We start from the raw sequence: 16,642 nt of genomic DNA, 5'->3' as shown, positions 1-16,642 counted from the left end.
GGGGAGGCGTGGGGATCTTTCGTGTGAATGCTCTGCCCCTCGATAAACATCACATGGCCGCGCATCTAGCTGAATTGTAGAGCATAGAGCAATTTAAACCGAGCGGAGCGGGTCTCTAACCGGTCGTAGACAGGTGATGCTAGTCACATGGGCCCCCGGCACGTGGAGGTAGGGGGGACGGGTTAGTGCCGGTGACTCAGAAGGCGTACTTTTCTCTTTTCTCGCCATAGCCACCCTTCTTTCTTTGCCATTCGCAGATTTTGCCATTGTTTGGATCTAATTCTTCCCAATCCCTGCTTCCCTTCCCTCATCGGATTCTTGCGCATCATTCAACCGCGGAGACTTTTTTAGTTCCAATCTACCCTTTCCATTCTTTGGCATGCATCGTTGACACACGATCTCACATGGCAAACACCGGTTGTTGCTCTGGCTTGCCTTCCATGGATTTGTTTCGCTCCGAAGAGATGAATCTCGTGCAGTTGATTATCCCCGCTGAATCTGCGCATGAGACCGTCACATATTTGGGGGAGCTCGGCCTACTCCAGTTCAAAGACGTAAGCTTGTCTTTTTTTGGGGGCGGGGGTTTCAAACCGAGAAAAAGTATGGGCAAGAGGGGATTTCCTAATAATATATTTGCTTCTGTTGCAGCTGAATTCCGATAAGAGTCCCTTTCAACGGACTTACGCTAATCAGGTAACCCCTTCTCATGACATTCTGTCCTTTTAGCAGAAGGTCGAATATAATCGATAGTGTGTCGTTGGGGATTTCGGTCATTTATTTTGTGCAGCGAACTGCATTGTTACTGACGTAAACATTATTGATATGAGTAATCCAACTCGCTCGTTAAAACAAAACTTGCCCATACTTTCCTGTCAGATTTCAAATGTCTGACCTGTGAATAGGGTAGGTAGGATAGGGCTTTTTGATTTTTAGTTATCGTTCTTATTTTCAATATTGTAAGTCAAACGTTTAGAGATCGTATCTGGTTAGCAGTATACTGCTGTCATATGTTCAAGAAATGTTTGCCTTGTGCAAAATGTTGCAGTTTGCAAACGTTTGCATGAAGGTGATGGTAAAAAATTATACGATCTCAAAAAGTCTGCATCAATCTTCAAATAACTGGATGTAGAGTTTTTAGCAAATTTAAAAGATATAATAATGGTTTTAAAGATCTGTACATCATTTCACAAATCAAAGGTAGGTAGGATAGGGCTTTTTGATTTTTAGTTATCGTTCTTATTTTCAATATTGTAAGTCAAACGTTTAGAGATCGTATCTGGTTAGCAGTATACTGCTGTCATATGTTCAAGAAATGTTTGCCTTGTGCTAAATGTTGCAGTTTGCAAACGTTTGCATGAAGGTGATGGTAAAAAATTATACGATCTCAAAAAGTCTGCATCAATCTTCAAATAACTGGGTGTAGAGTTTTCAGCAAATTTAAAAGATATAATAATGGTTTTAAAGATCTGTACATCATTTCACAAATCAAAGTCACATATAGCCTTAAATTGGATCGGTCAGTGCTGAGTATACAAGTATTAATCAGATGCATGGACGATGTTACGCCACGCGTTCATTGGTGACTTTTAGTGCCACCGTATCTCCTGTTTGCAAAAGTTGGTGGTGTTTCGATAGGTTTGGGTCGTCCCTGTTGTTTTTCTCTCTCACCTCCATACTTGGACCTGTTTCAGACTAACAAACTTCTGTTCCTGATAAGTCTAGAAATATTGTGCAAGTTAAGTGTTATGTAATAATTTGGAGCCCTCCTTTAGCGTTCCACGCTGTGAAATGTTCAATGTGATTGGGATGGGCTTCATATAGAAGTTGGATTTTAAAGGTAGAGCTGTGCACATCAGCAAATCTAGAATAGCAGTTGGAGTTCCCCCCCCCCCCTTTTTTCAGGAAAAAAGCAGTCGGAGCGATTCCAGTTGAGATTACTTGTTTTTGACAAAGTGTTGAACTTTTTTTAGTTGTTTTGCCTGTATTGTAAGTACAACTAAGCTTTGACCTGTGTTCCACTGTTAGGATACTGAAGGACGTTGAGGGGACTGTTTATATGCAGCTATAAACTTGTCATTTTGAGTCCGCCCTTCATGCTGAGAGTTCTGTTGTATATGGACAGTGAAATGTGCGTTCGTGTATAAATAACATTTTTTAATACTATAGTCTACACCCATCCATGATATCGGTGGGTATAGTAGGTACTAGCTATTCCCTGCTGCGCATGAGTGGGAACTTATAGTTTTGTTATATTGTGGGTGACTGTCGTGAAGTTCAAAACTGCTTTGCATTTAGAGGATTGTTCCTGGCTGGATCCATCTAGTGACCCTAGTGATGAGTTTTCCTGTTTTGTTTTTGGTTAGCAATCCTTTTTAGTGCCAACCGTTGTCATGCCTGATCTGCCCTTCTTCTGACAAAACTCAGTATGCAACCTTTGCATAAATGGATAATCAAGTCTTTATGTACATGTGAGAGCATAAGTTTATACCATGGTCTAGCGAGCGCTGATGACAGGGGTGGGTATGCCATATTAGCTACTTGCTGCTATCCTAACATTTTAAGAACCTTGATTATGCTAAATAGGCTTCTCAATTGTTTGCAAGATTTCTGGGATAAAATTTGATTGGACTGATGCTTGGAAATTTAAATCACATATTTATTTTTATGGGGCTGCAATGTTTGGAGACTACTGATGATACTTGTTTTGGTGAAAATTTTAGGTGAAACGTTGTGGAGAAATGGCTCGAAAGTTGCGTTTTCTGAGAGACCAGATGGTAAAGGCAGGCATCTCTGCTGCTCCCAGGGCATCTGCGCAAAAAGATGTAGACCTAGATGAGCTCGAGGTATGATTCTCTCCACGGAAAGTCTGGGAAGAACGATACTGTCTGGCATGGCCAAATCTATGCAAGATTAGTTATGGCAATAAAGAGGAAGTGGTCTTTTCTCTGCTTTGCCAAGATCACAAGCAGCTTCACACACTGCTACTGTAGCTACCATGTGCTCAGTCTTAGTGGATGAAAGAGCAATGTTATTATACTTCTTGCTTTTCCATGAAATGCTTCCATTGCTAAGCTTCTAGCTCTAGAAGTTTACTTTTCCTTGCTTCACTATCCCAAAACGATTCTTTTGACTTGGACATGCCATCATTGAGTTGTGTATCTTTTCTGTGCAATATCTCAAAGGACTCCACCAGTTAATACCCATAGTCTTTATGGTTTTTTGCCTCTTGCCCACCTCATGTTCAGGCGACTCGAAAGACATCTTGCCAGCCTTGTAGGCAATGCATACGTCTACAATACTTTGAAAGGCTTCCTCTTCACGAAAGAATATAACTTTGTAGTCTCTGTACATGATGATTTCTGTCTTAAGATCCGGGGGATTCGGGTGGCAATCATACACTAACCTTTCAGGCACCTTTAGAAACGAGTCTGCCTTGACAAGAACTCTGTAGCAGGCCTTTTCCCCTTTGCCAACTGTGGCTTTCTGCATCCATACTACACCTCCCTTGCTTTGATTAGCACTTTGGAGAGACCTGACTTCTCCTTTTCATAGGGTTGGTTGTTGAGCCGCACAGATTCCGATATGTACTTCGAGCCATCTTCAAACAAGCAAATGCATGCAATGATTCTTGCAAACTTGTTTGAATACTCATCAAACGGCAAGTTTCCCTTTCTTGCTTCCTCGCATGCGATTCTACATGCTTCACAAAAGTGCTGTCTATCGATGGGTTCAAACCTACATCTTTCAAGGAATTTGTTTCGAGAGAGCATATATTTTTTTTCTTCGTCATCTTTATACCGGCTCTTATACATGGCTGCTTCACGAACTATATCTCTTTCTGAATGCATCAAAGGTTTCAGGGAAGTCTGCACGCTTGCAGAAAGACACATCTGGCAAGGATCCATAAGAAATGTCGGGTTGAACTAAGTATCCAAACTCCTGATCCATCCCAGTAGAACTTTGGCCTTATGATTGCCATCATACTTGGACATATGCACATGCTTCTCCCCCAACTTGATCTTATGTTTTGGCTCATGGCGTTGGCATCGTCTGTATGTCTCCCAAGATGAGTCTGACATCTCCGGTGACTCCGATCTATAACGCTTCCTCATAGTTCTGCTTGGTAGCTTCTCTCACCGCTTCCTGAAGCTTATCTTCCTTCTCCTTATCAGCCTCATAATCCTGCAGCATGTTCTCCACACTTGTAAAACCAACGGGACTGGGTATTCTTTCCTTCCTCTTGAGATGATAGGTAAATCCTTTTCCATCCACATTCTTGGCTGTTGGCTTCTCCTTGGTTACTTGCTTTCCCCTTCTCTCGGACTGATTATTCATGGCCGAAAACGTTTTCTTCAAATCTGTCTCTATCTCAGCTTTGAAAGAAAAAAAAAGATGAAAGATATCCGGTGCCATCTCGTCTCTAACGGGCTCTCTTCTGGTCTCTGGTGTCACGAGAGTCTCGTCCTCCCGACTGAACTGGTCGTATCCGATCAACATGCTTCTCAATCTTTCGCTGCTTTGTAGGTACAGTCTTCTTGGCTGCCAGTGTTACTTTATTTGTAATATTCACTGAAACCGGGCCACAGACCCTAAAAACAAATCTGTATTCAGCTTTGAAACCCTAAAACTAATTGGTGATCAGCCTTGAAACCCTAAAAATGAATCACTCCTGGTATAAACGCAGCCTGGATCTTTGATTTGCAGGACATGATAACCAAGATAGATCTCGAATTTCATAGATAACAAGGAAAAACAACATTTGATAGCTTCATCTGACGAGGTGCAGCAGCACATTTCTTCTGGGAAACAAAAGAAACTGAGAGGGGGGGGAGAAGAAACAAAGCACACACATACTAGGGCCCAGAAATAAGGGCTGGACCCCCTGAAGGTCTTTATTGCAATAGAAAATACTTTGTACAACAGGCTTTGGGAAGAGCATGAAGCTGAGTACAACTCTTGAATGAGACTTGGGGCCTTTCTTTTATAGACTAGGCCTAGCAAAAAGCTAGGGCTTGCTTTCTAAAAGCTACTTTTACATAAAGGTCAAGCTTTTTAGGCTTTCTTTTTAAATTTGGTGCATTTGTCGCCTTTTGCATCTCATGGGCCCTCCTTGTAAAGAGGCGCCCCCTTGTCCATGCTTTTTAGGCCTCGTGGGACTTGCTTTTTGTGCCTTTCTCCCCACTCTTGGTCCTTTTTGCACTCTCTTAGGTCCTACATATTGCAAATTGGCACAAACAAGTTCCAACACTTTAACCCATTAGAGGTTAGCGAAATGCATGCATTCCTAGTTCTTGGACTAATCGTAGTCCCTTGTGGGCGTCCCCACGGTTCTCTTTTACCAATGCAAGGCAAAGGTAGAAATAATAAAACTTATTCTAATTAACTAAAGTCAACTTAAAAAAAAGTCAACTTTCTTTTACGGTAAGTCAATTGATAAAGGCTCCTCTTTATTTCTTGGGAGAAATACCAATTGGTGACATCCCCTCGGCTTCTAATCAATTGTCCTCAACTGAAAAGCTTCTTGATATAGTTGTAAAACTTGAGGATACGTTCTCTCCTGGCATCCATTGCCTAATAGTTCTAGAACTTGGCAAGATACCTGCAAATAAACTTGCCTCTAGGTGCTTTTCTTCTCTGTGCGGTACGCAGTCTATTCTCATTGGAGGCTCTCCTCCATCTCTTCCACCTTAGGTGGCTCTTGGATTTGGTAACTTCCGATCGTTGACTTAGATCAATCTTGTGGCATTCTCTACTCCTTTTGGCCGACTGGCTTTCCAGGGTACTAGGCAGCCACATGTTCCTCTTTTTGCACCTCAAACACTTGCTTTCCATACAGAGATTCTTTTTTTTCTTTGGCATTTCCTGCTCTTTAGGAGCACTAGGCAGCCATTGGCCCTTCTTTTTCTTGGTGTTTCCTACTCTTCAAGAGCTCTGGGCAGCCATAGGTGCTTCTGTTTCTTGGTGTTTCTTGCTCTTTAAGAGCACTGGGCAGCCTTACACGTCCCTAGCACTCTTTAAACCTCTGATCTGCAAGCAAACACAAGAACACACCAAATGTGAGGAATCTGAGCAGGTTGCTCACCACCCAACCATGACATCTACGAGATGCGATCCTGAATTAGGAGATGTCTCCTCCGAGCCACGAGCTGAGCTACTGGCACGAACTCCCAACCAGATCCTAACCAGCCTGGTGTCCCATACCACCAGGTGGCGCCAAGAGGCTTGGGATGCCTTGGGCTACGCTAAGATGCAGGCGTGCGTCCATGACTCAATCCAGGATCAAACCTAGCACTTGGGAACGAGACTTGCTCCCATCGGCTCTCTGAGAACTGAACCTCTGGGTCCCTTATATAGACTCGGGCCCCATGTGCCAAAAATAGCGAAGACCTCTAACTGGTTCGTACCCTTGTCACTCAACCCGAGAATTAAGCTTGCCTAGTCCTAAGCCTCCCCAGGCTACCTGAGCTAGTCTTGTGTACCCAGTACACGCCAGATACCAATCCATGCACATGACATACTTCCCCTCTTCTAAGAACACACTCCTGAGTTCGCCAAAAAAACCCAAGAACGTTCTCTGGAGGATCTGCAATGTCTCCCATGTTGCATCCTCCTCAAGACGATCCTTCCACTTGATCTTGTATTCCATGATAGTTCTATTACGAATCTGTCTTTCACGAAATTCAAGAATACTCTTAGGTTCGTGTGGAATAAAAGTCAAATCTGCAACTTCTATTATTTCTTGAGGAGAAACAAGTTGATCATCTGCACCCACTAACTCTTTCAGTCTACTGACATGAAATATTGGATGTACTTTAACATAAGGAGGCAATTCTAGTCTATATGCAACTGATCCAATTCTTTTAATAATCTTGAACGGACCAGAGTATCTGGGGGATAACTTCGGAACCAAACCAGTATTTAGGCTCTTGGATTCCTTGGGAATACGCAAATATACCATCGTTCCTTCAGAGAACTCTCTGGGTGAACGATGTAAAATCTGTCCTGATCTTGGGCAATTCCAATAGACTCCCTGGCAAACTGCAACATTTCTTGCATGTCTTGCAAGAATGTCTTTGCAGCATCATTTTGAATTCCCTTGAACCCAACCATAACTGGTGACTTAGGTTGAAACCCGTACATAAGCATAAAAGGATTGTAACTATTATTTGAATCCTTCACACTGTTATAAGCAAATTCTATCATGGGGAGATAATCTTCCCATGAAGACTCTCTCTTAGAAACATATGTCCGAAGCATATCTTCAACCAATTGGTTGACCTTCTCTGTGCTGCCATCAGATTGTGCATGATATGAGGAACTCATATTTAGAGTAGTTTCCAACTTCTCAAAAACAAGTGCCCAGAAGTTACTTGTAAACTTAGAGTCCCGGTCGTTGACTATGTCAGAAGGCAAACCATACAGCTTAAGCAAGTGGTCCACAAACTCGTGAGCCAATTGAACAGCTGATATGATCGTTCTAGTAGGTAAGAATCTAGCCATTTTTATGAGACGGTCCACGATGACCCAAATGGAGTCATGACCCTGCGTGTTCTAGGCAAACCGATAATGAAATTTATGGAAATGCTTTCCCATTTATTACTCGGGATTTGCAAGGACTGTAATAAACCCACGCTTCTTAGGCGTTCTGTCTTAGTAACTTGACAAACCCGGCAACCTATCACATAGTTTTCAATAAATGCATGCATCTTAGGCCAATAAAAGGTATGTTTCACAAGAGACAAAGTTCGATTGGTGGTTAGCTCCCTTAGCTTTGGTACCTTGTCCCGCATGGAGCTTCGGTCCCGGTGCTTGCATCTAGTTATTTCGCTTAGGACAATCATTTCGAGTGTGGCCCCGCTCCTCGCATATGAAGCAACGTCCTTCTTTCTTTAACTTCAAGGTGTGTAGGAAATAGGCACGATAATTCTTTATTGGAGTCGAGTTCTTCTTGGAGGTGTTGTCTATGGACTTTGACTCCCCGGTACCAGTTGTAGACTGGAAGAACTTCCTCTTGTTCTTCCCACTTGTGTCGGCAATGGTGGTTCCCTTTGCGCTGGCCATGGTATCATCATAGATGCGCGCATACTTCATGGCCTCTTGCAAAGTGGTACACTTGTTATTCTTAATCTGTAGCTTGTACGAGTTAGGCAATCCATCCACAAAGAAACCTAGCAAGGTAATTGGATCCATCTTTGTAGCTTTGGTCTGTAAATCACGAAACCTTTGAAGATAAATCTCAAAAGTCAAATTCAGCTTGGACATATGAGGGCCCTTAAGCTTGCCTACGATATCGTAATCTTCCTCCTCCAGAAACTCTTTCCTGAAGACCTCTTCGAATTCTATCCATGTTGCAGGCTTTGGTCGGAGTTCCTTCCACCACAATAAAGCCTTCCCTGACATATACCCTGTTGTAAGCTGCATTTTCTTTTCGTTTGGGTAAGGGTGAAACTGGAAGTGTACATGCCACTTGCGCAATCAAGTGTCAACCATCTCCTTGGTATGGGATTTCTAATCACCGGGATTAGGATCTGGAGTGATATTCGGTCCTAATACTGAGGCCAAAGCATCCACATGCATGAGTGCTTGAACAGTGCTAGTCAAAAGTGAGAGGGATGTCTGAATCCCTTGGAGTTGCTGTGTTAACCTTGTTTGATTCGCATTGACGCACTCAAACTTTTCATCGAGAGTGGTGGTGAATCCACTGAAGGCAGTCTTTGTAATCAGATCATTGTAGAGGCTGTGGTCATCATCTATGTGATAATTCATATTTTGGTCTCCCATCGCAAGCTGGGGTCTACGGAATCAGCCATGACTGAAATCTGATCTGATGAAGAAGATAGGATAGAGAAGAGAAACAATCAGGCGGGCTCGGAGCTAGGAGGCAGGGACGAAGTGAGAGCTTGCTAGAGAGGAGATGATGGAGGAAGGGAAAGGTTGGCTTGTGAAGAAGGTAGGCTGGTACGAGCTGACGATCAGCCTAGATCTCTTGACCTGGGACTCTCGCTCTTGGCTAAGCCGTACGAACGTCTGCAATAGGCCGTACCGCATGTCTGGCTTGCGTGTCCACATGCTAGAGTAGAAGACGAAGTGGCCGAGTTTATAGGCTTGTAAGCAGGCTTTTAGGAAAGCCTTCCTTTTCTAAAGCCCACTCTCCAAGTTTGGAGGGGATGGTGCTTTTTAAAGCCTCCAAACCCCCCCGAAAAGCATCCGGCTCAGATCGCGATTTGGCCCCAACTTGCTACGCACCTTGCTACGCTCCTCTTCTACTTGCCATCACATCCCCTGAGCAACCAGCCGCACGTGGGATCCCCTTGGTCCTCAGCTCTACGCCCCCTCACGACTCCCTTCGCACTCCTCTACCCGGACCTCACTACCTCCTCCTAACCACACCTCTCTCTTCCTCTCTCAGCCCTTCTCATCTTACAACGAATTCACCCTTCTTACTCTCTCTCTCCTTCCTTCTTTCCCAATCCTGAACCACTAGCTGACACTTGCAGGGCATGAACATGAATTTCGAAATTGAGGCATACTTGAATCTTGTCCAAATTTCTCGTAACAGAGATTCCTACCTCAGGAGTTGGCTCTGATACCAACTGACACGTTCCCAACACTCCTGAAACCTTTGATCTACAAGCAAACACAAGAACACACCAAACGTGAGGAATCTGAGCAGGCTGCTCACTACCCAACCATGACCTCTACGGGATGCAATCCTGAATTAGGAGATGTCTCCTCCGAGCCACGAGCTGATCTACTGGCACGAACTCCCAACCAGATCCTAACCAACCTGGTGCCTCATACCACCAGGAGGTGCCAAGAGGCCTCAGATGCCTTGGGCTACGCTAAGATGCAGGCGTGCATCCGTGACTCAATCTAGGATCAGACCTAGCACCTGGGAATGAGACTTGCTCCCATCGGCTCTCTGAGAACTGAACCTCTGGGCCCCTTATATAGACTCGGGCCCCATGCGCCAAAAATAGCGAAGACCTCTAACTGGCTCGTACCCTTGCCACTCAACCCGAGAATCAAGCTTGCCTAGCCCTAAGCCTCCCCAGGCTACCTGAGCTAGTCTTGTGTACCTAGTACACGTCAGATACCAATCCATGCACATGACACAGCCATGTCTTTTTTTCTTGGCGTTTCCTTTAATCAGATCAATCTTGTGGCATTCTCTACTCCTTTTGGCCGACTGGCCTTCCAGGGTACTAGGAAGCCACATGCCCCTCTTTTTGCACCTCAAACACTTGCTTTCCATACAGAGATTCTTTTTTTTCTTTGGCATTTCCTACTCTTTAGGAGCACTGGGCAGCCATAGGCCCTTTTTTTTCTTGGTGTTTCCTACTCTTTAAGAGCACTGGGCAGCCATAGGTCCTTCTTTTTCTTGGTGAGACGGCGAAAGAAGGAGCCAGGCGGCGAAATCGCGATTTTGGGGGTCTAGGTCAAAAACAGGTTTTACGAAACGGTGTTTCTTCAAGAGAAACGCCGTTTTTGTTTCGTCGTTTTCATTTCCTGCCAAGAAACGGCCGTTTCTGGCAACTATGGAGAGGGAGAAGAAACAAAGAACATACACACTAGGGCCCAGAAATAAGGGCTGGACCCCCCCCGAAGGTCTTTATTGCAATAGAAAATACTTTGTATAACAGACTCTGAGAAGAGTATGAAGCTGAGTAAAACTCTTGAATGAGACGTGGGGTCTTTCTTTTATAGACTAGGCCTAGCAAAAAGCTAGGGCTTGCTTTCTAAAAGCTACTTTTAAGTAAAAGCCAAGATTTTTAGGCTTTCTTTTTAAATCTGGTGCTTTTGGCGCCTTTTGTATCTTGTGGGTCCTCCTTGTAAAGAGGCGTCCCCTTGTCCATGCTTTTAGGCCTCGTGGGAGTTGCCTTTTGTGCTTTTCTGCCCCCTCTTGGGTACTTGTTGCACTCTCTTAGGTCCTACACATTGCACAAACAAGTTCCAACACTTTAACCCTTTAGAGGTTAGCGAAATGCATGCATTCCTAGTTCTTGGACTAATCCTATGGGCGTCCCCACAGTTCTCTTTTATTAATGTAAAGCAAAAGTAGAAATAATAAAACTTATTCTAGTTAACTAAAGTCCACTGAAAGAAACCTAAAGTCAACTTTCTTTGACCGTAGTCAATGTGATAAAGGCTCCTCTTAATCTCTTGGGAGAAATACCAATTGGTGACATTCACCATGCTGGAGCTTGGGGTAAACATAGACTCCCGCGCAGTCACCAACTGGGCAGCCGGAAGTACCGAATAACAGAAAATGCAACAAGAATAAGCCACGCACGTATGACAAGAGGCAAGCTTTTGTGGATCAGACACAGCTTCTATAACCATAGGGGGAATGAAATAACAATTTCTTCGCATCTGAAAGTATCGAACAACCGGGAAGACGAGCATTCGAGATTACAAAGAACATCCAGAAGTAACCAAGAAAATGGGCATCCGAGAATGGTGATCACGTCCAAACAAGTACTCAACAGTAATGCATATGTGCCATGTCCAAATGAGTACTTAATAAATAATCCATATGTGCCATGTCCAAATGAGTACTCAAGAAGTAATCCATATGTGTTCATCTGAAGGACGTTGAACCTTGCCTGCACGTGCAAATGAGTACACAATATGACCATGTTTAAATGAGTTTTCAAACAATTGCTTTTGCATCTGACGCATCAGTGTTTTTGGCTTTGTCTCTCTTATTATTTTTCAGTTTAAAGCACTGCTTTTTGGTATGTCCCTTTTTGCCACAGTAGTAGCACTCAACATCTTTGTTGGAGCGGGACTTGCTCCTCCCTTTTCCCCTTTCCTAAGATTTGCCTCTTTGCTGACTTCTCCCCCTTGCATTTAAGGCATTGTTAGGCTTTACTGCATCTTGAGCTTTCAGCTTCTGCTCTTCTTGCAAAATCAGCCCTGTGATATCTGAAAAACTTATGAAAGTGTTTGCATTTGTTACAGCTGTGGTGAATGTATCCCAACTTTCAGGAAGTGAGATCAAGAGTGCCATACCCTTGGTTTCCTCATCCACCACATATTTTTGATTTGCAAGTTGAGTGACAATTGAATTAAACTCATTGAGATGTGCATCCATGGAGGTCCCTTCCTTCATCTTCAGATTGAAGAACTTGCGCAGCCAATATATCTTTGTGGCTACACTCTGCTGCTCATATGTGTCCTGTAGCTTTTTCCACACACCCCAGGCTGTTTTTTCACCATCCACATTCCAAACAACACTCTCATGGAGTGACAATTCAATTATGGACTTTGCTGACAGATCAGCTAGTGCCCAAGCATCATCAGATGTGCCAGTGGGCTTCACACCTTTGTGTATAATAGGAGCATGAAACTGCCTGAGAATTAGCACATTCAGGACCATCTTTTTCCACATTGGGTAGTTAGCAGCACCCTGCAACTTTTTAATATTGAGAAGAGAAGATTCCGAGGATGAAGCCATTACTTCAGCAAGAAATATAACCCACACTTGGGTGCCTGACTCCCTGCAAACTAAGTGCACAGATGCACTTGTAGTTGTGCTCAAAAGTTAATTCCTGCAATGGAACACAGGACCTGCAACTTTCTCCCTCTTAACAGTAAATACTGTCTGTTTCCTGCCTGCTGCAGATCCAGAAAAGCAATACTTAATGCATTAATTGATGCTCTGTAGTACAGTACAGCAGTACCTTTATTTGACACAATGTATGTCCCTGCTGTAACAGTGAAAACAGCACTATTTTATGCACTTTAAACTTCAGTAAAGTGACTGTTTACAGTCCAAAAGTTGACTCCGGACAGTACCTGACTGTACTTTCTAGTACAGCAACAGAAATTGACTGTATAACTGTCCAAAACTGTCAGAATTAGACTTTCTCTTGCCTCTATAACTGTGTTACACAGTTTAGAACTTGAATGAGGCAAAAGCCCCTTGACTGGAAGCCAATTTTTTGAAGATTTTAGTGCATACACCGCTTTCCCAAAGCTCCACTGATCTCATAAAGCATCTAGGTGTTTCCCCCAACACTGATATGCATAACAATGTCAAACCCCAATTCATATGCATTTGCCACTGCCCCATAAGTCATAAAATGCATCAAATCCTTGCACAAATCAACTCCAATCAGGAGGATATACGCAAACAAGTGCGTGTATAAGCCAATGCTTGGCTGTGGCTACAAAAGCCCCTTGATTCTGTACCTTGTGACTTGAAATTCTCAACACCGACTAGGTACTCATGGGAGTGTAGTCTGCATCACTTTGTAAGACAAAGCTCTCCAAAGATTTTAAGGCATACCAAAGGCATCAATCTACAGTTTGTCCTGAAATCAGGGCGAGGACGCTTGGCGGGAGGCGGGGAAAGAAGCGATATTGGCGCCCATAACGAGATTGCGGTGGAGACGATGATGGCGGAGCTGCTGACGCCTGTGGCGCTGGTAGCACCGCTGCTGGCGCCTATGGCGTTGGTGGCGCCGCTTCTGCTGGCGCCTATGGCGCTGGTGGTTGCTGGCGTCGCCGGTGGCTTTGGCCGCTGGCGTCGCAGGTGGCTGCTGGCCGCTGGCGTCGCTGGTAGCCTTGGCAGCTGGAAGCGTTGGCAGCGCTAGCAGCTGCTGGCGTCGCTGACGGCGCTGGCTGCTGGCTGCTGGTAAGACCCACGTTTGGGCACCCACACGAATAGGCAGCTGCTGGATAGGCGAGGATAGGGAGAGTGGCTCTGATACCAGTTGTGGAAGGGGAGAGTAGGAGCACACCGACACACACTAGCAGGATAAACACAAGAGTGTGGAGATAAAACATATGTGTGTACCTCCCCTAGCACACAATCAACCTTTTATATGAAAGGATAAGGTTACAACACTAAGTACGGTGTACTTAGTGTACTTAACAAATAAAGTACTAACTGTACTTAAGTGTACTAACTGTACTTGGGTGGCCATAGTGCCTTTACCCCAACAGATCCCCATGAAGAAAGGCAGTCTTGATGTCAAGCTGGTGCACTTGCCAATGGTTATGGGCTGCAATGGCAATGACACATCTAATAGTGGTAATCTTGGAAGTGGGAGCAAAGGTCTCCTCAAAGTCAATGCCTTGTTGTTGGGCATACCCTTTTGCAACAAGACGGGCTTTGTGTTGATCTATGCTGCCATCAGATTTCCTTTTTAATTTGTAGACCCACCGGGTACCAAGGGCATGCTTGTTAGGAGGGAGATCTACTAATTTCCATGTGTCATTTTTGGCAATAGATTGTAGCTCAGCTCTGATTGCATCCATCCACTCTTTGCTGTTAGACACAAAGGCTCTTCATTGCAAGCTGTAGCAAGGAGTGCAAACTCAAGAAAGTGACCATGCATTTGTCTATTCCCTGATCTTGTCTGGGCAGCAAGAGGTTGATCTTGTTTGCTGTCCCTCAATGTGTCAAGAAGCCATCTGGGAACTTGCCTTTGCTGTCTATTGACAGCTCTTTCTTCAATCACTGCATCATTAATAGTGGGATCATTTTGTGCTGGAAGAGGAACCTGCAAATCAGCATGGGGTGCTGGCTGATCATTGCTTGTTGGAGGGCCTGCAGGAGGCTCATGTTGCTGGTCAAAGTCCCCCTCTGAGGGAAGAAGAGGTAACCAAGAGTCAAAGGCATCAAACATGTCAACTTCTGGCTTAGCTTTGCAGTCCACAAGAGGAGAAGCTGAATGTTCAGCAAAGATTACATCTCTATTGACAATAATCTTCCCAGTATTTGGTTGGTACAACCTATACCCTCTGCTCTTGTGGCTGTAACCAATAAATATTCATTCAATTCCCTTATCATCAAACTTTGGCTCAGCTGAGATGTACATGGACATATGCAAGAGACCCAAAAACTCTTATGTGTGAAAGTGAAGGCTTCCTGCCTTTTCATGCTTCATAATGTGTAACAGTCCTCAATGCCCTTGTAGGTGATCTATTCAGCACATAGTTGGCACACATCATTGCATCAAGCCAAAATTTATTGGGCAAGGACTTGGCCTTAAGCATGCATTTGGCCATCTCCATAGTGGACCTGTTCTTTCATTCAGGAACATGATTATGCTGAGGAGTGTAAGGAGTAGTGCATGAGTGAACAACGCTCCGTGAAGCCAAAAATGCATCAAACTCCTTTGACATAGTAGCTAGTCCCTACTATGCATGATGGAGTTTATGGTTTTTAATCTTATGAGTGTTGTGTTTTTAGAGGATGAGTTTGGGAATGTTCCTGGATTCATCTAGGTATATGCTTCTGCCGTATTAGCGTGCAAATTTCACCTTGTGAAGTTTTCGTCCAAGTTGCGGCCTGCTGGTATTGTGATAATTCTTTCTATCTTAAATGGTGCGTTGCCGTATCAGCTAGATTTAGATGCTCGTTTGGGAGAGACTAAAATGAAATCATTTAGACTTCACAAGCAGTTGTAGCTTGAATGAAGAGATTTGGACTGCTTTTTGATTAGCCTTCTCCTTTAGTGCTAGCCTTCGTCATGGCTGAGTTTGCCCTTCACCTCCGGAGTGCCGACAGAAACTCAGTATGAAGACTTTGTATAAATGGATGCTCAAGTATGTGTGGGTGTGTGGATTTGTATGTGTGAGAGCATATTTTTATACTATGGTCTACACCCATTGTTGGGCGCTGATGACGTCAGTGGGGATGTCATAGTAGCTAGTCCCTACTATGCGTGATGGAGTTTATGGTTTTCAATCTTATGAGTGACTATGGTGAGATTGAATCTGCACTATGTTGTGTTTTTAGAGGATGAGTTTGGGAATGTTTCTGGATTCATCTAGGTATAAACTCCTTTGACATATACTCCCCCCCCCTATCTGTGTTGAGGGTGACAAGCTTGCATCGTGATTCATTCTGAACCATATTCAGACGCATCGTAATTCATTCTGAACCATATTCAGACACCTCTGAAAGCATGAGAACACTTCAGATTTGGCTTTTAAGGCACATACCCAGCAATATCTTGTGAAGTCATCAATTAGAGTCATGAAATATTTGTACCCTCCAATGGCATTTGTCCTCGTTGGGCCACATACATCACTGTGCACTAGCTGCAATTTCCTTTTTGGGATTTTGGACAATCCTTTTGAAAAGGAAACCGATGCATCTTACCCAAAAGACAACCCTCACACACATGTTTGGAAACTGTGTGAGTTTGAGGTACATCATTTGCCATGTCCTGTGAATGCAACTTGGCAAGAGCTCTATAATTGAGATGACCCATTCTCTCATGCCAAAGATGAGTTTCAGCAAGCTGTGAATCTGAAATAGCAAATGCTTCAATAGAAAATGCAGCTGAGGGATGATCAAGGTGATAAAGCCCCTTTTGCAAAGTGCCAGTGAGAACTATGGCATTGTCATCACAAAGATCATATACCAAGCATCTGTATCCATCAAATATCACTCTGAAACCTGAAGTGGCAATTGCTGAAATTGAAATCAAGTTGACTTCAATTCTAGGCACAAAAAGAACATTTGTGAAAGTGACAGGATGGCTTGAAATGGATGTGAGCTGCACATCTCCAATTCCTTTTACAGCATAGGAAGCATTATTAGCACATGTGACAGTCCCCCCTTGAGGAACATTAGCCAAGGAATGAAACAACTATCTGCAAGAGGTTACGTTCTTGGAAG

General features: G+C 43.9%; 1 protein-coding gene across 1 annotated transcript in view; it reads left to right on the top strand.

The window, feature by feature from the left end:
• Positions 1-258: 258 nt before the first annotated feature.
• LOC147897687 (V-type proton ATPase subunit a2-like) overlaps positions 259-16,642 on the top strand; it is a 37,908-nt gene continuing 21,524 nt past the window's right edge. The window contains exons 1-3 of the mRNA XM_087379959.1: positions 259-554; positions 649-693; positions 2,721-2,843. Of these exons, the coding sequence (XP_087236085.1) occupies positions 405-554; positions 649-693; positions 2,721-2,843 (318 nt within the window). The 5' untranslated portion in view covers positions 259-404. The remainder of the gene's footprint in view (positions 555-648; positions 694-2,720; positions 2,844-16,642) is intronic.

The sequence above is a fragment of the Dipteris shenzhenensis genome, chromosome 10 (assembly GCF_047967505.1).
Source record: "Dipteris shenzhenensis isolate YYH24624 ecotype China chromosome 10, Dip_SZ_1.0, whole genome shotgun sequence".
Lineage (NCBI taxonomy): Eukaryota > Viridiplantae > Streptophyta > Polypodiopsida > Gleicheniales > Dipteridaceae > Dipteris > Dipteris shenzhenensis.
This window is presented reverse-complemented; position numbering and strand designations above follow the sequence as displayed.